Here is a 25,260-nt window from a genome sequence, read left to right as displayed (position 1 = left end):
CTATATTTTTGAACAACTTCTGGAAACAAACTTTGCAAGTTGTGCAAAAAAGCAGTAAGGTTGTTTTTGATATTCCATATCTGAAGTTATGTCTTGATAAATGATGCACCGTCTTGAAATAAATGAATAAATTACCTGCTGTTGTTACTGATGTCTGCTGGGGTGCGGGAGGCTGAGGTGGTGGCACGTTCGTTTGTGGAATGGAATGTGGCTCACCACTTGGAATAACTGGGAAGAGAGAAAGCCTTTATTTCAAACACAAGAATAGAACATGTAACATCAAAACATCACTCCAGGTTATTTAAGAGTTGTAACATGCATTACATTGAGAATTAGCTTTTCCCATTAGTGTAAGTAACAAAAATTCCACAGTTAGCACTCTATGCAGTCTGGAATTTCTATACGAGTTCTCGTTGTCCTGGCTGCTGCAGTTCCTCTCACTAAAATGTGGGAAAACATAGTTTGTACAATTCTGTACAGTCAATGGTGTAACACCATTGATAAAAATAGACTATGAGCAGAAGTCTGTTGCTAAGGCAGAATATTCAAAATTTCAGGGTGTGTGCACTCATGAGAAATTGAACTGAAAGAAACACATCAATGATCTGCTGAAACGGTTAGGTTCAGCTACTTATGATATTGGGGTTATTGCAAATTTTGGTAATAGACATATCAGTAAATTAGCCTACTATGCCTATTTTCATTCACTGCTTTCACATGGCATCATATTTTGGGTCAATTCATCGTTAAGAGAGAAAGCATTCTTTGCACAAAAGCATGTAATCAGAATAATAGCTGGAGCCACGATCACCTTCCAGACATTTATTTTAGGAACTTACGATATTCACAGTACCTTTGCAATACGTACATTCACTTATGAAATTTGTCATTAATAACCCAACCCAATTCAAAAATAACAGCAAAGTGCATAGCCACAACACAGTAAGAAAGGATGATATTTACTATTCTGGATTAAATCACACTTTGGGACAGAAAGTGGTGAGCTCTGCTGCCACAAAAATCTTTGGTCATTTGTCAAATAGCATTACAAGTCTGACAGATAGTCAACAAACATTTAAAAGCAAATTAAAAGAATTTCTGAATGACAACTCCTATTACTCAAGAGACGAATTTTTAGATACGAAGTAGTAAAAAAAAAAAAAATTATTATTTTGTATATAGAAAAATTATGTTAAAGTGACACGTTTCACATCATTACGAAAAGTTGTATTCATGATATATGGAACAAGGATTAATGTTATGCATGTATTTATGTATGTATGTATCTGCCCACTACTTATCTCTTAACTTCAATATTCTCAACAAACGTAAACATCTTGTCTTCGCTTGAGACTGTCAGAATAATTGCTACGCAGCAGTTTTACAGTACACGATAATGTGAGATATGTTTGTGCTACACATATAGATTGAAAGCCTAGTAGGATTATGAGTTGTCATAATATCAGAAACTCGATCTGTTAATTCCAAAATCTTCTGTAACTTCCTATTCTGATAAACACTTATTTATATCACAATTCTTCAGCAGCACACAAGGACAAGGCAAACACTTCAACCATCATTTCACAGTAAAGTATTCCAATAATGTAGAGTATGTACATAATACATCAAATAAAAATAGTTATAAGAGCAATGGAATAAATGTGCTATCAACTCAAGCATTCCTTTTGAACATCCAATTTACATTAACAGGCATGATCTTCTGAAAGCAGTAGGACTTTGCCTTCCGCCAATCTGAGCACCCATTCACCTACTCATTAAGAAGAGGTCTAGAATCATAGCTGTACTGTTGATCCACCCCCCCCCCCCCACGTTAATTTTCCAAACAAAACTTGAGATAAAGTGACAGAAACTAGCCAGATTAGTCATTACCTGCACAACAGATTTCATGATTATGGTCTGACACTCGTATAGTCAGCCACATAATGACATTGTAACATAATAAGAAGCAGAAACAATTTCTATATACTATGTGACAATGAACAAAGTTACATATACACCTAATCACAAAATAATGAACAGAAACAGAAGCTCTTTATCTTCCTACAAACATGAAAGGTTTATATATAATTTTACCAATAATGGACTACATTATAAAAGAACCACTGAAGAGCACGTATAGCTCTTAACAGGGATGGAATTTTACCTTCATAACAGAAAGCATGTCGCCAAAGTTAAAATATGTGTTGCAAGAACAAAACTAGCCTCAGAAAAGGGGAACATAACATTGAGCATCCTGTAGGAGCGTACATAATATTCCAACGACTGGTAACAAGTGTGCTAATCAAGGATAAAAACCTCAACATTACTAAACTTAGATCAGATTGTAATCAAACAGGTCAGTAACTGAGTCACAGCTAACAGTTTAAGCCTTCATCTTCCAAAGCCTTTTATTATGCAATTTCAAAGAAGAAAGAAAAAACAGCATTTTTGCATCAGAACTAGTCATTATTAATCACAAAATAAATGAAACACTGAGTGAAGAAACACTTAAGGGTCCAGCCGAGTGACTAGTTAAAATGGAGTCAACACGTAGACAAACTTGCCAAGAAATTGAGTTTAGTATGTTCTGACTTTAGAAATGTCTCTTGTTTGAGTTCCAGCTTATACCTTCTATTTTCAATTCCTGTTACCTTACCAAATCGTTTTGTGGGAAGGTGCACCTAAAATACTTTTTCAGCAGAAACTAGCTCTGGGAATATTATGTAGACAATTCAGTTCACATCTAGCTGAGGCTTCATTTAACAATGCGAAGGCCAGGATGGAATGACAACAATATTATGGAAAGGACAGATTTCCCGCTCACCCTATAGGGGAGACATTTAATTGCAGCTAGGCACAGTGGAAAGACTGCTATACATTTTAGCCTTTGGCCAAAGGGCCTTTTCCTGAAGTAGGAAAACAAACACACACACACACACACACACACACACACACACACACACACACACACACACACACACACACACACACCACCTATGCCCAATATCTGTATCACTCAGTTTTAGGAAACTGAACGAGGAACATGTTTGGTGGCACTATCTCTGAGAGGCTGCTTAAATTTGCGTGCACAATGGCCTGATTGGTTAATGTCAACACTAATTAATTCTGAAATGGCACAACGCATCGAATTTTTTTCTTAATTATTATTTCTCAGCACAAGCTACCCAGCAACACCCTTACAAGTTTTTCCGATTGTTTCTGACCGTCCTGTATACAGCAGAACTACTGCACCATTACTTAGGGTATTTAAAGGGGGGAACACACAAAATGAAGCACATATACAGAATTAAGTCCCAGGTAATAGTGCAGCGGTGCAACAGGGCAGGGCAGAGCAGAGCAGAGCCGCGCATCGGGCAGCTGCCGTCGTGCTGCTTCGCGTTCGGGTTTAGTGGGGGCAGAGAGCAGTGCAGCAGATGGCAGGCTCGCTTCACTACGTGGATGGCAAATGTGCAAGCTGGCTGATCTGCAACCTTCTACAAATGATTTTAAGAAACTATTTGGTAAAAAAAATAAAAAATAAAAAAAATAAAAAACAAAAAAAAAAAAAAATCTTTCACAACTCATAGCCTTAATCGTCAGCTTTTGGTGAACTGCTTATCATTGTGTTGATCATCATAGTTACTGTGCTATTACAGGATTAAGTGAACTACTGTGAGAATTACGATAAGTTTGCATTGAAAAATAGGCGTCGCTGCGAATTTCTGTTTGGAGCACATTAGGTCATATGTTTTAATGTATGAAATGTAGCTAACATAATGAATTATTCTTTAAACTTAGAAGGATATCGCCAGCTATTGCCACTCTTGAGAAAATGGATCGTATGTAAAGTGCTTCATCCTGAACGTATGTGCCAGTAAAAAAGCCAGAATGAAATATTTGTGACATTCCTCGTATCTCAAACAGTTTGAGATACTGAAACGAGATTTTGGCAAATGATAGTACACAATAAGAATATTTTACCACCTGAGTAACAGGCAAATCTTCCACATATAACCAATATTCAAGCAACCACAGATTTTTCCAATGGAATAATGTCATTTATACGGGCAATCGATAGATGATGAAACAAGAATTGTTATAGGTTCCTAGAAAGCATTGTGGAGTCAACTACTTAAGTGTTATGGGATTACCTCCAGCCACTCCACATATGAGTGCCTTCTTCCAAATACTGTTATATAACATACATAACTTTCCAAACGAAGTCAGTGATGCTGACGGAAAACACATTCATCTTAAATGCCCAGAAAATTCTGATCCAATGGTTTACAGTTATAGAAATTCTCATTCAATCTTACTACAAGCAGCTGCAGATCCTCAGGAGATATTCATTATAACTGATGTTGGGGGACATGGGAAGGAAAGTGAAGGTAGTACATTTTATTTTTCTAATGTGTTTAGCTTGTTGCATGAAGGGGAGCTTAATATCCTGCCAGACTGTCGACTACCAAAGACATAATTTGTGTTGCTTTTTGTATTCACTGAAGATGAGGCATATCCATAGTTGCAGCATTTTGTGAAACCTTATAGTCGATGGGTTTTAGATCCATGGAATGAATATTTTAACAAATGCTTTTCCACAACATGGTGATTAACTGAATGTCCTTTTGGAATAATAAGCACAAAGTGGAGCACATTCTGGAAGCCAATGGAAACTTCACCACAATTTGTTGATGGTATTGCGAAGTGTACACATTCCCACAACATTGTCATTGACCTACACTGACCTCTAAATGTCGATGAGCAACATACAGTAGACATCAAGCATTCTATGCAAAGCATTTATTGGAGAGGATGAAATTCTAATAGACCTTCAAATGAAACTGTCCAAAAAGAGATAGTTTTGAAAAATTTTTCTCACATAATATCCAAAATTTTCATGTGGTTCTCAGCTATTCTATTTCAACTTTATTATCGATTCTCATTTTAAGACAATGAAAGAAATAAGAGATTAATGAAATGTATCCTGTACTTGCAGTCTGTACTTCTGCTGTCACCTCATCACATAACTTGTCCTGAACGAATCAGTTGTAATGATAGTCATTTTGGTGGCTCCATAAAGGATGCCGAGTAAAAACAACTGCTATCAAAGCTTTCACTGATGCCCTTTTCTCAACAGTACAACAAAAGAAACCGAAGTGTCAGCAACAGTACTGCCTCTGCACCTGCAGCAACAGACGAATGCTGCCACTGGAGTTGCCCGAATGCAGCTAGGCTCATTTGAATACTCTGGTCACCGTGCTCAGAAACAAATGTTTGATTCACTCAGCACTTCTCTGTGCCACTCTGCTCTGCACTGCTGTGCTTGCAGTGCTACTATGATCAAGTGCACTGACCAGCACTTGTTTGTTTTGACAGTGCTGCTCTGCTTGCTGCGCTGCTCTGGTCAAGGCACAACACTCCACTATAACTGCAGCCTAAGAAAAAGGTGCGGCCAAACTTTTAGAAACCATTTCTCACACGTAGAGGAAGAAAATACATTGTATGACCATGGACCCGGAAAAGCTTTACTTCCCTGTTAGAGCTCAGTTTCTACAACCGTACAACATATAATCCACCTACTTTGAAATGAAGCCTTCTCCATGAACAGCACACTAGCACTAAGGCAAAGCTTGGCTCACTGTTGAACGAATCTTAAGCAGAAGTGTATCTGCACATGAAAATCAGTTGCTGGTAGTGCTGTAAATGAAATGGATAAAGCAGCTCTTCCTGTAGCACTCCCCAGACAGTCACATGGTCAACATTACGTGTTGCAGCCAAATGTCACATTGAACCCAGCCTCCTCCAGCTGATGTGTCGTCATCCTTTTATGTCCTCCACTCATCAGTAGTAGGTGTAAACATCCCACACTCCTTACAATACTGGTCAATTGCTTCAAATATTCTCCTGTCACAACATTTTTGTTCTGGAAATCTCTCCTAATACAAATATGAAACACCACAGCCATTAACATCTGATAATCCTTATAGCCACCTCCACATTTGAATACTGCACTGTACTGGAAGCTAAGTTCACAATGAACACCAGTTGATGCTATGTGTTTGATACCAGAATGCAATGAAAATAGTCACATGTCAGCACAAACAATGAAGAGTGTCACATGTCAACATTATCTTTGTTCAACTGGAAAAAACAAAGCACTACAACTTACTGTACATTCTAATCAAATGTAACCAAGAGGATTACTTGAACATTTCATTTAAGGAAAGTTTTCACTACTGGAACTTCGTGTAGGACTCATGGTGTACAGGCGGCATGGCTACTAATCCAGAGTTCCTTGATCCCGAGTTTGATACCAGTCACAGCTTAGAATCTGAATAAACGACCATCACATATGATGATACAAGAAGTCACCCTCATTCTGCAATTGGCCAAGGTTGTCAAAACAGCAGGGAGGAGAGGTTAGAGCTTCAGGGCACCATCTTGCCCTGGAGGTGGAAACTACTTCTAAAGGTGTATCTATCAGAAATAATCAACTGCATTAGACTGCAGAAGGCAATTGAAACCACTACGTTGAAATACAATTTGTGTCCACAGGGCAAACAGTCTTCTAAAAAATCTTTATCAACATTTCTTTGGAAATAATTCTGCAGACAATGTAGTTCCCCACTTGAATTTTCAGGTAGAAAATGCCAAGAGGAAAATACTAAAGCTAACATTGTATGAATTGGAGCATGGAATGTTAGGAGTCTTAATGTTGTAGGAAAGAATCTAAAGAAAGATGAGCAATCCAAAGTAATAAAGTCAGGGAAATATAATGGAAAGTGGACAGGTATTTTTGGTCAGATGATTACAAGATAAATCGACAATGTCTAGGAGTGATGTACAGATGGTGGTTTCTTTATGAATATAATGTAGGTATCAGGGTGAATCACTATGAGCAACAGAGTCGCCAAATTATTATTCTGAGGACTTGAACAAATCCAACACCTATCATCCCTGTAAAGGATTGCATGCAAACATCATGAACTGATGAAACCGAAAGAGAATATGTGAGGAAAGACGGGAACTGATAAAGTACATGAAGGAGGATGAGAAGTTGATAGTCCTAGGCAATTTGAACTTTATGATAGGGAGGGAATGGAAACTGAGGTAGCTCAACAATATGGGCAGAGTGAAAAATGAGACTGGAGAAAGGCCTTTGAAGTTATGCCACAGGTATCAAATGGTTGCAGTGAACTCAACCTCCCGAAATCACAGCAAAAGAAAAAATACTTGGTAAACAACAGGTGATGCAGATGTAGATATCAACTTGAACAAATCATGGTCAGTTGGTTGTTTCATGTCCCATGCATCATTTTTATGGTCAATCATAATAATGTGCGATATATCGTTTTACATTCACGCAACACATATACTTGTAAGTATGGCTACAAACTGCTAAATTACAAGCTTTTTTATCCAGATTTGAGTTGGTAATTTCTATCCACTGCCTTTTTCAGATTACAAAAATAGAAATTATTCTATGGAATAGCGGAAGTTGTCAAGGAGACAATGTTCATTTGGTTTCAAATTTAATTTTATTATCTCTCAGACCTGTCTAACATTTTATATCGCTGGATAAGATATCCAAAATTTTTGTTGCAGCGTTGTGCTAAAGACAACCTTACAATGGAGTAATAATGTCAGTTTTTTTTTCTAGTATTGTAATTATGCACATCATAGTTCCTTTTGAACTATAGTGGATTACTTACAACAAACTTCATGAGACATTAAATATAGTGTGAAGCAGTAGTCAAAATGTTTAGCTCCTTAAGCTAAGATCTAGAAGATTATCATTGGTTAGTATCACATAATATTCTTTCAGCAGATGTTGGAGCAATGGAGACATCTTTCTTAAAGATGAGTTACTGCAGAACATGTTTCCATATAACATTATTGAATGAAAATACACAAAATATGTCGACTTAACTGATTAGCCCTTCCCCCACATTTACAATGATTCAAAGTGCAAATGTGTGTCATCCACAAAACTAATTAATTCTGCTTGTTATTTACATTTTTAAAAACAATAGTGGACTACAGACAGAGTCTTATGGAACTTCATGAGTGATTAGTGGTAAGACAAAGATTTAGAAATGAAATTCTTGAAACGAAATTCTTGATCATAAATCACACCCATAACTGAGTAGTAATAAGCAATAGGCTTAAATTCATGGCAATAAAGAAAAAGTGTTAATAAAATAGGAATACTAAAAATTTAAGACACACTGATATGAAGTCTCAGACTTTCCCGCAATAAGTGATCAATGGCTTAGTGTCAAAGGAATGGAATTTAATAAAGAAGGAAAACAGAGGCAAAGAAGACATGGATAACACAGAAACATTTGAGTTTATGGGTAAAATAAGAAAATGTAAGACTCATAAAAATGGGGCATCAAGACAGAAGTGTCTGTTACTGAGAAACAAAATTAACAGGAAGTGCAAAGAGGGTACACAATGAATGAGAGAAACCTGTAAATATACTGAAATAGTTATGATTAAGAAAAACTGGCGCAGTGTACAGGGTGATTAAATGTAACTTTTGAGAATTAAAAAGTATAGCTGTTAACCTACAAGATACAGATAGAGATTTCGATTAAATGCAGAAGAAAGGATATCCATACTGTAGGAATATGTTGAAAATTAATATGATGTATAGAAACTGTCCCTAAGTGCGACATTAGAGGAGCATATTCACATGAATGAAATAAGTGACCCAGAAAGGCAGGTCAGAATAACAAGAAGGAAAACTGAGAGGACAGAATTAGTTTGATTTGAGAAGGTGAAAATTTACCAGAGAAGTAATGCCGATGTTGTGCTTACTACTCGAGGCAGACTGAAGAAAAATCAAATACCTTCAAGGTATTTGTAAACCTAGAGAAAATATTAAACAATATAAGGTGAAATAAGATATTCACATGCCTTAGAAGACTGGTGTTGAAGTGCAAGGACAGACAAATAATCAACAACCTCTGAGTGAGAGCAATAAGAGTGAAATATAAAGACAGACAAGTTCGTATTAACAAGAGTGTCAGGAAGAGGGGAAATGTTATTACAACTGTTTGTTTTATTATATATTCACACAGGGAACATCCCACAATGATATAGGATTTATCATCATAATACTCATTTTTATTCGTTTTCTTTGTAAGTCAAAAATGCAAACACCCACAGGCTATGTAAGTATGCTTTTCTGAAGATAGGCCAGTTGTTCGGCTGTGATCTTGATGAAGAAACCTGAAATGATTTAGAAAAACCACAGAAACCTAAACCAAAATGGTTGGGCACAACAAATTCCATCATGCCGAATATGAGAACAGTGTATTAACAACTGTTCTGTCTCATTTGGTAGGTCCCTATTGTGCGGAGTTATCTGAACTACAAACCATTAAACTGGAACACTGAAAAAGCGATGACAAAAATTGACAGGAAATTCTGGAACAGGAATAAATGTGCAATGGATGATATGCTAAGGTTTGCAGATGACAAGCCCTTCTGGCTGGATATAAGGATGATGCAGAAAATTCTGTTGAAATGAATGGACAACATACTTAGCACAGAATATGACTTAAGGATAAACAAAGCAATAACAAACTTAACATCCAGATCTGCAAGCATCCAAAATGACATTGGCAATGTTCTACAAAGCTAATAGGCTCTGTTTCAAAACTAAATGATTCACGTTGACTGTAACATAGTTGGGAACTCGTAACAAATGGCAAGAGTAACAAATGCCATGAAGTACTGAAAATGAAACACTATTAAAGAACATAATACAAATCATCGACATAAAAGGCTTACTTACAACCCTGAGGCTGCTGCACAGGATATGGCGGCTGTGTTTGTGTTCCCACTGGGGGATATGGCATCTGTTGTCCAGCTGGTGGGTAAGGCATCTGTTGTCCTGCAGGGGGGTACGGCATCTGAGAACTTGCTGCTGGGTAAGGCGGCTGTGCCACAGTTGGTGGATAAGACATCTGTGCTGCTGTTGGCGGGTAGGGCAACTGCTGTGGTGGGTAGGGTGCGTGTCCACCCTGACGTGCTTCAGGTACTGGAGGTGGATACACAGACATTGCTTGATCATATGACGGTGGAGGTGGGTGGCCCTGAAATTCATTGCCTTCAAACTCTGGCATTGGTGCTGATGGTGCAGAGGCTTTATTCATCTTTCTGCAAGTTGTTCTTAATCACTGCAAACAAAAAAATAGACCACTTTGTGAAACCTTTTACATCCATGGCATGAGCAAGAAATTAAAAAGAATCTTCACTTTCTCTCATGACTGTGTTTTATAAATAAATCATTAATCTAAATCTGTGGAACAATTTTGAAATAGTTTTGGAATGACAATTCCAGATGCGATTCTTCATATTTACCTTTCATGAATTCCCCTCTGCTAATTTAACAATGTCTCAATATCTTATTGGCAGTAAGATCATCAACAGCAGTTACTACAACAAGAGGAGGCACTTACCATAAGATTCAGAAACTGCCACAACATTTGCCTATAGTGACCTACTTATACAAAGAAGGTCCTAAATCATTCACGGAGAGGTTGGATGCCATGAGAACTGCCCGGGAAAGGCAAGGACCCGAGTACGAGTCCTAAGTCGACAGCCACACCCATTACCATTATCAAAGATGAAATGTTTTGCAGAACAGACAACATAGCATTATGAGTTACGTATTCTAGATTGACATTTTGTGACACCTGATGGTAACTGTATGCTGAGTAGTAAATAAAATTTTTGTTGTGCAGTTAGAGAGCAAAAATACAGCTGGGAGTAAAACAGTTTAAAAAATAAAACATACGGAAAGCTGTAGAAACCTGTATGTTGTCATCTTCAGTCCAAAGACTATTTTGATGCAGCTCCAAGCCAGTCTACGTTGTGTACGCCTCTTCACCTCCAAATAACTATTGCAACCTACATCCACAAGAGACCCTCTGGGAGTTTCACCATCCACAGTTCCCTACAATAGCAAACCGACAATTCATTTATGCCTCACATTGCGTCCTATCAATTGATCTGTTCTTTTACTCAAGTTGTAACATAAATTCCTTCTCTCTTCAGTTTCACTTAGTAACTCCTTATTAGTTATTATATCTACCATCTATTCTTTGGTATTCTTGTATAGTACATTTCAAAAGCTTCTATTCTGGTCGTATCTGAACTGTTTATTGTCTGCATTTCACTTTCGTACAACGTTACACTCTGTACAAACAACTTTAGGGAAGATTTCCTAACTCTTAAATTTATATTCAGTGTTGACAAACATTTCTTTTCCAGAAATAGTTTTCCAGCTATAGCCAGTATGCATTTTACATCCTATCTAATTGAGTCATCATCCATTATTTTGCTACCCAAATAGCAAAATCCACCTACTAGTTTTAATGTCTCATTTCACAATCTAATCCCCTCAGAATCATGCAGTTTAATTCTACAACATATTACTACCCTTATTTTAATTTTTTTGGTGTTAATCTTACAACCTCTGCTGAAGATCCTATCCATTCTGTTCAACTGACCTTCCATGTCTTTTGCAGTCTGTACCAGAATTACAATGTCATTGGTAAACCTTAAAGTTATTGTAATTCTTCATGCTTTCCCGGCGATCTGTTGACATCTTGGATATTTGGGAATCCAGCCAGATGTTCGCGTTGTTCTCGCACGATATTTCAACAGCGTGCCTCGCTGTTGAAATATTGTGCGAGAACGACGCGAACATCCGGCTGGATTCCCTTAAAGTTATTTCTTCTCCCCGAACTTCAATTCCCTTTCCAAATTCTCCCCAGTTTCCTTCACTGATTGCTCAATGTACAGACTGAATACCATCAGGAAACCTTTTAACATCACAATTAAATTTTCCTCTCCTTCTACTATGTGAATAATAGGCATAAGCCTCCAATACTAAAATGACATCCAGAGCTCATACAGTCTTCAGTGTTGACACCTACCAGAGAGACCAAGAGCTCAATGACCAAAAAGATGTGCACTGTTTGTACAAGGAATGGTTTCACAGTGTCATTTGTCTATGCTGATCTGCAAACTGATATTCAATAGCAGTGATGATAATATTACAGCAATGACATTGCATAAAGAACTCCATATGTCTACAGTGATGCATGTGGCCTGGAGTGTAAGATCATAATGAACATTCAAATGGAATGAAAAAGCCACTATACATTGATGTCTCATGACCAGGGGTAAAATCACTACAAGATAAAGATCTCGCAAGAAAAATTTCCTATGGCTTGTCCCAGAGAAGTTCCATTCAGCCTGGCTTCCAAAATCATTTTCACAATAACATAAGTCGATGAAATCATTTGAAATTTTTTTTATTCAGGAGCAGAACTATCACTAAAATAACAGAAATAGTTTATTTCTGCAGTTGCAACCTTCAACTGCTCAATTAATCTTGTCAAATAAACATGCACAGCAACAATACCATGCCTAAGGGAATAACTGATTATGCAAATGTTCAAATTTTCAACATCAGTACCTGGGTAATATCTTACTGAGAAATATATTTTAAAAAATTTCTCCTATTTGCAAACTGTCTTTTATCATTCTCAAATGACAGCTTCGATGCTTTCCGATGTAGCAATGGCATGAATGGCTTCGTATTTTTCCTGTCAATTCTGAAATAAATGAATTGCCAGCCGTTTTCTGTCAAATGTTTCTGTTAGTGTGAAACCACTTCTTGAATTTAATATTACTGTCAAGATGGCTATTTCTGAAAGCATCTGTCAAAAACAGGGCACTTTTTGCAATGATGGAGCAAGCAATCTTTTGATTCTATGCTATAGACAGTTTTCCGAGTACGTACCTGTAATCTTCTTGGACTGGATTTCCATTGATCATTAGCTTAACATTCATATGTATTGTACATACAAAAACTGAATATGTTCTAGAAAAACTGAAAGGCACATACAATGTTGGACATAATACACAAAATTCCGAGAATCTAATTTCAGGTCCATTGCAGTCTTGTTAGATGTTTAATAGTTCTTTCAGGTTGCAAAGTAACAGTTGTTTCTCCTTACTGATCATCTGTCCTTGAATTCTAACAGAAATACAATCTTTGATCTCAGGACACATCCTGCTATACTCATCATATTCATAAAATTTTATAATTTGTGACTTTATTTGGTCTTAAATATTTTTTCCGTATTTCTATCCAGGAAGTGCAAGAATTCTTGTTCCTTTCTTTAGCTTTCTGGTAATGTTCACCACATCTGCTCAGACATTAAATGTGGTTGCTATTTTTCCCACTGTCCATATCTGTAGCTGTTCATCTTCACGTGCTAAACCTTACTTCCCTTTCAGCTCTTTTATCACACAATCAAAGTAAATGCAGAATTTGCACACAGGGCTTGTACCTGGTCGCATCACTTTATCTAGATCAAAGCTATCAGCAATTGCAATTTTATTACTGATGACATCCTGTGCTTCAAGTCTCTTCAGTGTTGTGTGGAAACTGCTGCTAACTTTCTGAAACTTGATGGGGGAAGCAATACGTATTGTCAAGCTTGCATTCACTGCCTCAGCTACTTCTGTATCTTCACTATAATTTGATTCCGATATTAAGGTTTCTATTAACAATTGCTTCTATTCCACTTGCTGCACTAAGCTTCTGGCCTGGCTTCACACAATTCTTCAAAGTTCTAGGCATTGGGATCATTGACCGGCAGTTCTCCTTTGAAGAGGGTTGCAGGAAACAGTTTGTTGAGATTCATACCTTGTTAAAAATACAGTTTTGTGATATTAGCATTGAATTCACTAATTGGCTTCAATCGATTTTGTCTTGAGTAAAATACTTTCAAATGAAACTTTGCTGAGTTACCCACTAGTCCATTTCAACATGGATCTATGGCAGAATTACTACTATACCGTGTGGCAAGTAAAATGCAGGTACTCACGATGATTGAGCTTCCTAAACTAGCATAAATTATCAATCAAAATTTGAAGGAAAATGCCTGCAAACAAATAATAATAATAATAATAATAATTATTATTATTATTTTATTTGTCAAATCAAATGCCACAAACAGATAGGAGCGTGAAGTTTACAATTTATTTACTTTCAGTTTATATGCCCTTAAAAATGAACTGATTCTTGGGTATCCATTTACATCAAATATGCACTTGTCACAACAAAATTGCCTGCATTTGAAGATAAATGTCTTTAAGGGACACATCACCATTTGATTGTTTTAGTTTTTACTTATTAAATATTAATTATTGTTTACTTATTAAATGTTACCCCTTAAACAAAAAATACCAACAAGTGAAAACAAGCATCTGGGAGATGAACTCTGCTCTTACTATTGGAACTAGTTTAAAAAACCTTGACTGACCACCAATTTGCGATATTTTAGCCCAAACATTGGTAAAATTTGATGATTAAATTTAGACACTTAGTCTAGGTCCAGATGTCTCAGTAACTAAACAAGCTTGAAAAGCATGTATTTATCAATTTTTTTGATGAAAAAAATAAAAAAAGAAACTGTAACAAAAAATATTTTAGGCTGAAGATATCAGTAGCTGGAACTGGGTGGGCACAGTAACGTTTTTGTTCACTTTAAGCAACAGTAGAGGAAAATGTGTTACCTCACTGATCTTGTCCATGTTACATTCGAACTTAGCACCACCAAGTCAGTCAGATTAAAATGAGTTGTTAAATGTGATGATTTATTTATGATATACACTCATTGGCTAACTGACCTCCAAGCTGATAGTCCTGGTGCCAAAAGTACAGAACATCTTTATCTAAAACTTTTTAGAATTTCCTCTGAAATGTATCTGCAGCTACAGCACAAGCTTTAACAAAATCGAGACAGTCAGTAGGCGGCCTCTGGTTGAACTGAGATGGAAAGCTACTCATGTAGTATATTCTGCTTTTTACAGCTACTATAGCTTCATATTTGCTACAACCCAATACCAAATATTTTTGCGTACAGTACCTAAAGCTCAGTTATGTAAATAACATGTTTATTGTAACTACAACACTTCTTAATAACCTGGCTTTCAGCTGGAAAAATTCATGATAATCCACCTGAATGAAAATCAGAGAGCTTTGTCAAGTTCGCTCACAATGAAAGTCTACAGAATCAATGGTCCTCTTATTCCACTGCTGTAGTTTTCATCCCTTCAAAATATTTAACCTATAATACTACTACATTTTCATGATACATTTCAACCTCGCAAAATAACAATTAAGTTTCTTGAATAAACAGTGATAGTTAAAAGCTGAAACGAACAAGTCATTCCCTCTGCCCCTGGAAAAGTATTTCCACTGATCCATAGACAGCAAGATATATTCAAAGGCACATTTACTTGTTACATACAGTAATGCTTCTAACTGAATGCTCTTCTGTTGTCACTAACAATAACCAAAATTTAATGGTTTGATAACAAATTCTGAATTACACTCACACACACATTATATATATATATATATATATATATATATATATATATATATATATATAGAGAGAGAGAGAGAGAGAGAGAGAGAGAGAGAGAGAGAGAGAGATATTTATCTCTGTTAATTGATTACATAGGCAAATGGGAAGCTGAAGTTGTTCATCCAGTGACCATCAAGCTATATATATACTTGTGAGATTTTGAGACAACAAATTAGAATCAGACCCAATTTTTGTATTACATAACTCATGAATAATTACGAACAATAATATATATCATAATGTATATATTTCTAAATCCTGTGGTAGCATTGTTAATATGACTTGAATATGTGTATTATGTATTTTAAATAATTATGTACTATTACCTACCATCTAATCTTTAGGAGAATCACATTACACAAGCTACTATTCACTTTGTGCCCATACTGTTTATCTCCACCACTTCATTTCCATATGATCTTTCACAAAATATGTCCCACACAAAATTTGTATTTGGTAGACTTTTCTGAAAGTGTTTGCAGTGCAGCCTTATATGGATGGGAAATGGGGACAATAAATAGTAGAGACAAGATGATAATGAACCCATTTGAAATATGGTGTTACAGGAGTATACTTAAGATTAGATGGGTACATCAGTACGTACACGAAGGGGTGCTGAGAAGTTTCTCAAACAGGCAGAAGCAAAATCATGGAGCCGTAACAGAAGTGGGACAGTGCCTCATGATCATGACCCTAAGGTCATGTGCAAGTGCATACAGTGAAAAGCACTGAGAGACAAAATCAACAGTGTGTATGCCATATATGTAGTGTTCACAGTTTTAAGTCACAATATACAGTAAAAGCAGATTTCCTGGGTCATCACATCCAATCCTGGTACGCTGATTCCTCAAAAAAACTTCCGGGCACATTACTTGTCACCCAGTATTATCCTGGTCTTGAGTGTATCAATCAGCTACTTTGACAATGCCATGAAATCTATTCTGTCAGAGATTTTGCCCACCACACCTAGAATAGGTTTTCATCCCCTCCCCCCCCCCAGCATCTCTGCAATATCCTTGTCAGACCCTATGCTCCTTCTGCACCAATCTCTCTACCCTATGGCTGCTACCCCTGTGACCGTCCCTGCAGCAAGACTTGCCCTATGCACCCTCCTAACACCACATATTCCAGCCCCGTCACTGGCAAAACACATACTATCATTGGGAGAGCCACCTGTGAAGGGACACACATCATATACCAGCCGTTACGTAAACTCTGTTCAGCCTTTCACATCAGCATAACTAACACCCAGTTATCAGTCAGGTATAGGCAGAGGGTGTATACCGGCAACACACAATATCCTGTTGCAGAGCATGTTGTACAACGTAAGAGTCATGACTTCAGTGCCTATTTCACCACATGCGCCTTCTTCCACCAGACACCAGTTTCTCAGAACTCTGCGGGTGGGAACTAGCATTAGAACATGTCCTTGGTTCTCACCACCCACCTGGTATTTATTTACATTAATTCCTTCCATACCAGTGAAGGCAGCAGAGGATCAAGTAAGTAAAAAGACGAGGGCTAATAGAAATCCTTGGGTAACAGAAGAAATATTCAATTTAATTGATGAAAGGAGAAAATATAAAAATGCAGTAAATGAAGCAGGCAAAAAGGAATACAAATGTCTCAAAAATGAGATCGACAGGAAGTGCAAAATGGCTAAGCAGGGATGGCTGGAGGACAAATGTAAGGATGTAGAGGCTTGTCTCACTAGGGGTAAGATAGATACTGCCTACAGGAAAATTAAAGAGACCTTTGGAGAGAAGAGAACCACTTGTATGAATATCAAGAGCTCAGATGGCAACCCAGTTCTAAGCAAAGAAGGGAAGGCAGAAAGGTGGAAGGAGTATATAGAGGGTTTATACAAGGGCAATATACTTGAGGACAATATTATGGAAATGGAAGAGGATGTAGATGAAGATGAAATGGGAGATAAGATACTGCGTGAAGAGTTTGACAGAGCACTGAAAGACCTGAGTCGAAACAAGGCTCCGGGAGTAGACAACATTCCATTAGAACTACTGATGGCCTTGGGAGAGCCAGTCATGACAAAACTCTACCATCTGGTGAGCAAGATGTATGAGACAGGCGAAATACCCACAGACTTCAAGAAGAATATAATAATTCCAATCCCAAAGAAAGCAGGTGTTGACAGATGTGAAAATTACCGAACTATCAGTTTAATAAGTCACAGCTGCAAAATACTTACGCGAATTCTTTACAGACGAATGGAAAAACTGGTAGAAGCGGACCTCGGGGAAGATCAGTTTGGATTCCGTAGAAATGTTGGAACACGTGAGGCAATACTAACCTTACGACTTATCTTAGAAGAAAGATTAAGAAAAGGCAAACCTACTTTCTAGCATTTGTAGACTTAGAGAAAGCTTTTGACAACGTTAACTGGAATACTCTCTTTCAAATTCTGAAGGTGGCAGGGGTAAAATACAGGGAGCGAAAGGCTATTTATAATTTGTACAGAAACCAGATGGCAGTTATAAGAGTCGAGGGGCATGAAAGGGAAGCAGTGGTTGGGAAAGGAGTGAGACAGGGTTGTAGCCTCTCCCCGATGTTATTCAATCTGTATATTGAGCAAGCAGTAAAGGAAACAAAAGAAAAATTCGGAGTAGGTATTAAAATTCATGGAGAAGAAGTAAAAACTTTGAGGTTCACTGATGACATTGTACTTCTGTCAGAGACAGCAAAGGACTTGGAAGAGCAGTTGAACGGAATGGACAGTGTCTTGAAAGGAGGATAGAAGATGAACATCAACAAAAGCAAAACGAGGATAATGGAATGTAGTCAAATTAAATCGGGTGATGCTGAGGGGATTAGATTAGGAAATGAGACACTTAAAGTAGTAAAGGAGTTTCGCTATTTAGGGAGTAAAATAACTGATGATGGTCGAAGTAGAGAGGATATAAAATGTAGACTGCCAATGGCAAGGAAATCGTTTCTGAAGAAGAGAAATTTGTTAACATCGAGTATAGATTTAAGTGTCAGGAAGTCGTTTCTGAAAGTATTTGTATGGAGTGTAGCCATGTATGGAAGTGAAACATGGACGATAACCAGTTTGGACAAGAAGAGAATAGAAGCTTTCGAAATGTGGTGCTACAGAAGAATGCTGAAGATAAGGTGGGTAGATCATGTAACTAATGAGGAGGTATTGAATAGGATTGGGGAGAAGAGAAGTTTGTGGCACAACTTGACTAGAAGAAGGGATCGGTTGGTAGGACATGTTTTGAGTCATCAAGGGATCACAAATTTAGCATTGGAGGGCAGCTTGGAGGGTAAAAATCGTAGAGGGAGACCAAGAGATGAATACACTAAGCAGATTCAGAAGGATGTAGGTTGCAGTAGGTACTGGGAGATGAAGAAGCTTGCACAGGATAGAGTAGCATGGAGAGCTGTATCAAACCAGTCTCAGGACTGAAGACCACAACAACAACAACAACAACAACAACAACAACCAGCTTTTCTTCACTGTAACTACTCCTTTCTTCATTGCATTTTAGTTTTCTACGTCTTTCATTTTCTGACGTGTCTATTTTTCACCATCCCCCTCTCCTACTGTGTTACAAACAATGCACTTAGCTTTTTAGTTTTATTAACTCGTGCATGGTGTCATAGTAGTAATCTCTGTCTTGCATATTATCTTGTCTTCCACCTTTGAGCTCTCAGGTTTTCCAATCTCATCCAGTGCAGTTCCCAACAATCAGTCTTTCCTTCTAATCCCGGCCAGTATGTCTCTCCCGATTTGGGGTTCTGGGTGATTTTTCTGAACTGTATCCCTTGCCCTAAACTACTCCAGTCCTTTTCCTTCACCCCTCTTCCTTCCCGAAAATTATACATGTGTGACTGCTGTGTGACACACAAAGACATATGCTAGTATGAAATCGGAGAAATGAAAGGGAGTTTACCATGAAATGAACATAAAAACAATCATACATTTCAAAATATGCAATACAAAATGGGAGGGGAAAAAATCAAGTGTGAAAAAGTACATTTATTACTTAAACACAAACTGACCTCTGGCATGCATCAAATTAGAAGTTTGTACTTTCTCTATAATTCCTAATGCCTTCCAAACATCTGTCTTCATTTACTGTTCAAATCCAACACTTTCCATTTGGATGCAAACAGTTGAGTAAAAGTTTGTTAGTTTCTGCCTTATACTATTCCACTTCTGAAAAATAGTCCTGCTTTCTCCCTGGATCTTTCCACATCAGTTACAGAAGCAAGTACAAAATCCCCTGGATTTATGTTACTGTTTTCTTTATAGCATGAGGACTTTTCCTTGAATTCTTCTTCTTCGTATTCTTTTCCATCTTTGTCTACTAATTCTGTTTTGCATGCTTATAGAATTCATATAATGAGCTTACTATCTCTGTACGTGATTTCACCAACCACTTCTTTTCAAAGTTCCTCCAACACCATCAACTGCCTGCCCCTTTGCCATGGGAAGAGTTACAAAATTCTAGTCAACAGAAATATTAGAGTCAGGCTGAAAATGTAAACGATTAGACAGTGTACAGTGCTTTTTAATCATGCAGCACAGCCACCGGAAAATACTTTCACATGCTGAAGATTCAGTCATTTTTTCCCCTTTCGTTCTTGAAGAAAGAATATTTGTTATGTGACAAATCATCACTTATAATGGCATAACTGTAGGCAGTACCACATTTTAACCAATCAACAGCACGGAAAATAGTAGTTTGTTGACGATGCCAGTGAGTACTTTGAATTTGCTCTGGGGCCACAACTGTGTAGTTTACTGTAAAATCCACTGAGCAACTGAATCATGATTAACAAATGTTTTCTTTACATATTCAAAGTGTGAAGACTTTTCTTTTCACATAACAAAGAAGTTTAAATGTTGGCAACTGCATCTGTATTTTTTCACACAGTCAGATACAAGCCAGTTTGGGGATGTCTATCAATGTGTTCCCACTGAGGCCATTGTATTTCAGTATGAATTACTTCATCATTGAAGATATTTTGCACAGAGTTACAGCAACATCTTTCTGACATGCACTCAACGTTTCAGGGGTCACACAGAAGGAGGGCTATTAATTCTTGTATCCTGTGTGGAAATACTCCCTACTTCCTTTTCCTATAATATCCACCAAAAATTATGTGTTATTACGGTGTCTACATACACATGTGTTACAGAATAGAGGAAACAGGAAACACAAATGATGGGCAAAGCTAAAAAACTTGAACTTTTTTAATCACATAGTCTGGCTATTCCTTCACAAACTCTTCCCAGTCTCAAGCAAATAATCATCATTGTGCATTCATGCACCACTTTTTTCTTCCCAGTTTTGGCCTTCTTTATGCTAACTTTGCCCTTTTTATTTTGTTCTGTCCTGCTAATGCCACTATGAAAATAAAATCATAACATCTTGGATTTTCTTTCTTCATCCAGACTTTTGCCTCCCTTTTCATATTCACAAGTTTGATTCAAATTTCTTGCAATGTCTGGTACCTCATCAACAAACAATGTTTCCTTGAGTTGTTTGCCAACCCTTGATCTCTTACTGCCATAATAACCCTTTCATGGAGACACTTTGCCTGTCTTACTAATGATTTTCACTTTTCTTTGCCCTGCTTCTGTCTTATGGTATCCTGCTCACACTGTAGTGTTAACTTCTTGCTAGAAGTCTGAAGTCCTGCTTTTTCATCCATCCTCCATGATTTAAACGTTTGTACTCTTTTGGTTGATATTCTGCTTAGTTCACTGGGCCTTGTTTAAATTTTTCCCTAAAAATTTGTGATCACTCAGCAGGTTACATTCGAAATCTGAGAAATAGTTGAGATACCTATAAAGCAAATAATGATATAATTGTTTAATTTACATAGTGTGTAACACTGAATTAGAAATGTTAATATAATATGGTAAACTGTTGTCACATGATCAACATAGTTTTAGTCACAAGAGTCACGACCTTACTTTCAGGAGCTTTTAAATTAATAAGTTCATTACTTTTGCTACAACATAAGTAACATCATGTTTCCTCTTGTGTGTGTGACAAATCATCATTACATTTTGATCTGATACAGAACACATGGAAGAGCATACCTGACTGACTTCAAAATTTCCTTGAAAATCTTGCAACATCTGAAAAGCTAGTGTGGCAGATCATAACAATGAACAAACGAAACAGCATGTGATCAGGGTAGTCAACCTACAAGCTGTGATCTCTCTTTACCAATCAGTTGTACAATGGCGAAATTGAAATACCTATAGAAATACAATAGTGATATTTTTTGAAAATGAGTTGTTTAACTGTGAGGAGGGATCTTCTACTGTAGAAAAGTTGTTGTTCAAGGTACTTTGAACTATTTTAATTTTTTGGTATAGAGTGTTCTCTCACATAGAATGACTTATGCTCTATCTGGCTACCTTAAATTAAGTTTTTCATATGTTTCTTAAATAACTTATTCAAATGCCAGGCCATGGCTAAGCACCCACACTCTACTAGTTAAAACATAATTTGTATGTGTATCTCTGTATACATGAATTATGTTTTTCCTTATATTAAACCAATAGATCATTGTAAAAATATCCTCAGATGAATCATAAATACTGTAATGTCATTTGGAATACATTCTTATAACGGAATAAGGATAAAATACTGTCTTACAACCTGTACAGGAACCAGACATCAATTATACGACCAAAGGCACGAAAGGGGAGCAGTAGGTGAGAAGGGAGTGAGACAGGGTTGTAGTCTGCACCTGCCATTATTCACTCTGTACATTGAGTTTGCAGTAAAAGAAATTAAGGAGATATTTGGAAATGGGATTAACCTTCAGGGAGAAAAAAAACAGAAACTCTGAAGATTGCCAAAGACACTACAATTCTGGCAGAGACCATAAGGGACCTGGAAGACCAGTTGAACAGAATGGATGCCAGCTTGAGATGGGAATATAAGATGAATATGAAAAAAGGTACAACAGGAGTAATGGAATGTAGTTGAACTAAATCAGGTGATGTTGAGGGATTAAATCTAAATTAGGGAATGAGAAAGTATTAGATGTAATTTTCTATTTGTGCATTAAAATAACTGACTATGGCTCATATACAGATGATATAAAATGCAAACTGGCAGTAGCAGGTAAAGTATTTTTGAGAATGAGAAAGTCATTAACACAAACATGAATTTAAGTGTTAAGAAGTATTTTCTGGAGGTATCCCAGTTGTAACTTTGTACATAAAGAACACGTGGACAATAAACAGTCCCGGCAAGAGAAGAGAAACTTTTAAAAGTAGAACAACAAATAAATGGTGAAGATTAGAGGGATGGATACAGTAACTAACTAAGAGTTGGGACTATCGAGTCACATTCGGCAAAATATAAATTAATGACACAACTTGGCTAAAAGAAGAGATTGGTTGATAGCACACATTCTGAGGCATCAAGGATCGGTCAATTTGGTAATGAAGCTTGGGGAAGACTTAAAACTTTTTGGAGGGGGATCCACACTTCATCTTCAGACTGATAGCAACAGAAAATCAGTTGTTACATTTTGTGTAACACTGCATGCTCTATATTATGGTGTGTACAGTTTGTAGACTATTATAGATTCTGATACACCTTCTTTAAGTTTGTATGCATAATGCCTCATTTCATATTGGTACAAAATGTTATTTACAGGATCATTGAAATCACAATCAAAGTTACACTTTTAAAGAGGATTCATTTAAAATTTTCATCACAGAAGTTTATGTTCCAACTGCCCCCCTTTCCCTCTTCAAACCTTTCATTCAACATACTACTGTGGAGTTTGACTGGTCTGTAAAGCCAGTGTTGCAGCATTTCATTTTGCTAGAACCATCACAGTTCACAACTGGTAGCTCGCACATCCACAAGACCTCAGCTATGTAAGATTCAACCACGTTCTATTGAAATAATACTCTACAATCAAGACAAATTGCTAACATATTCCACACATAAAAAGAGAGATGTATCAAAACACGCTGTTCTTTGTGTAACAAGAAATTTAGTGTTGGGGCGAGGCCCTTAACAATATCGTTTCGGCTCCTTTTTTAAGGTGGCTTCTGCAGTTGGTGAACTAATAAGGCACTTGGGAATGTATTAAAAATTACCTCCAGACTCGTCATTATTTCTATATTTTACATAAATAAATGAGGATAGCATACAGGCTTGGCACTCATAACATTAGTCCTCTCCATGACATGTGGGAAAACCTTATTTGAATAATGAAGTTAAGGAAATTAAGACTTTTGTGAAACTTCTGACTGTGGTGGTCGTCACTCAACGCAGAGAGATTAGCATCATACCAAAATATTCAATAAGGCACTATTTGCACTTTCATTTATTTAATGCTAAATATGATGGGCTGTAGCACGCAAAAACGAATTTTGCGACGAAGCTAAGTTTCATTAGAATGCGTATTCAAACATGCTGTCCTTTTAACGTAATACGCTTATTTCCGGAGCTTTTCATTTATCTGTAGGTGTCCATAATATAAATTTACAGGTTCAATTAAAATAATTTCCCGTACTTACAAAATCTTGACAATACGTCTGAACCATCTACCATTCAATTAATGCTGTATGTGTAGAAGTTCTTTCATCAAGTCAGAAAAGCATACCTTCAGCTGCCTGGAAACCGGATTCCTGTACAAAACTCCTTCTTCTACCCGGCTACTACCGACCAACAATCAACCAAACTTATAAGACACCACCCGTCAATAGCTTTTTCACGGCACTACACACCTCTGTCCTCTAACACACAACACAACGCTTCCTACCGTCACTACTCTCTCACTGCGTGCTTTTCCTTGTTGCCAACCTTGCCGTAGCGTTGGCATACATGTACAACGACAGGAAGAGATAAAGCGCGAGTGTTGAATTAAACTTACCATGTGACTCTTTTGCTCTGCTATTAGTGGAAAAACATATCATCGTTGTATAATTTAACCGCAGTTTCTCTTCCACGTAAAATTCAATCATTTCCTTTAGAGAATATTAAACCTTTTGGTTTGTATTCTCTGTCAGTAATTGGTAAAATCTTAAGCGACCATTATTTTCATCTATGGTCTAAGAGCTGCAGCGTAAAATTTCGATTGTTTTAAAAAGCCCATTATCGTAAACTTCGTGATGTCATATCCACAAAAGTGGTATCATAATGCTTACGAAAGCACATTAACTCTTCGGAGCTTCTTGAAGACTAACCGTACGACAAACACTCGCACGTGTTCTTGAAATTTAGTCGTAATGTGGAACATAAATTCCGACGTCACAGGAAGGAAAGAACTTTATTTAACTCACAATGAAGAATGCAATTGAAGACATGTACAGAAAAACGGGCTAACCTTCAAATGTAAAAACTAGAGATAAGTGTTGCCATCTGTTGCTGGGTACGGGAACTATCAAAATTGACATTTCGTGTCACCCCAAAATATGGTACCATATTAGGATATTTAGGGATAGAACCAATGTCAATTCTGATAGTTCCCGCACCCAGCAACAGATGACAACACTTACATCTAAGCTTTTACGTTTAAGTGTTAGCCTGTTTTCCCGCGCATGTCTTGAATTAATCTCGTATGGACATTAATATTTTTAGCAACGGAGAAGTGAAAAGCAATATGCGAATTGTCTCTAAGGACAACAGTCACGGAAAGTCATATTAATCAAGGAACGCTAAATCAACGTAAATACAGCGCCTCGCGTGAACTCTCTGACACTTGTCGTATGTACGTCATCTGACAGCAACTAACAATTTAGTCGCTAAAACAGTCTCCTCCAGGAAAATGGAGTGTC

General features: G+C 37.1%; 1 protein-coding gene across 1 annotated transcript in view; it reads right to left on the bottom strand.

Annotated features, from left to right (window-relative positions):
• The window catches only part of LOC124787865 (lipopolysaccharide-induced tumor necrosis factor-alpha factor homolog), a 40,208-nt gene extending 15,928 nt beyond the window's left edge, over positions 1 to 24,280 (bottom strand). The window contains exons 1-3 of the mRNA XM_047254833.1: positions 24,087 to 24,280; positions 9,806 to 10,190; positions 136 to 228 (exon numbers count right to left, since the gene is read on the bottom strand). Coding sequence (XP_047110789.1) covers positions 136 to 228; positions 9,806 to 10,166 — 454 coding nt within the window. The 5' untranslated portion in view covers positions 10,167 to 10,190; positions 24,087 to 24,280. The remainder of the gene's footprint in view (positions 1 to 135; positions 229 to 9,805; positions 10,191 to 24,086) is intronic.
• Between the last annotated feature and the right edge of the window lie 980 nt (positions 24,281 to 25,260).

Source organism: Schistocerca piceifrons, chromosome 1 (assembly GCF_021461385.2).
Source record: "Schistocerca piceifrons isolate TAMUIC-IGC-003096 chromosome 1, iqSchPice1.1, whole genome shotgun sequence".
Classification (NCBI taxonomy): domain Eukaryota; kingdom Metazoa; phylum Arthropoda; class Insecta; order Orthoptera; family Acrididae; genus Schistocerca; species Schistocerca piceifrons.
This window is presented reverse-complemented; position numbering and strand designations above follow the sequence as displayed.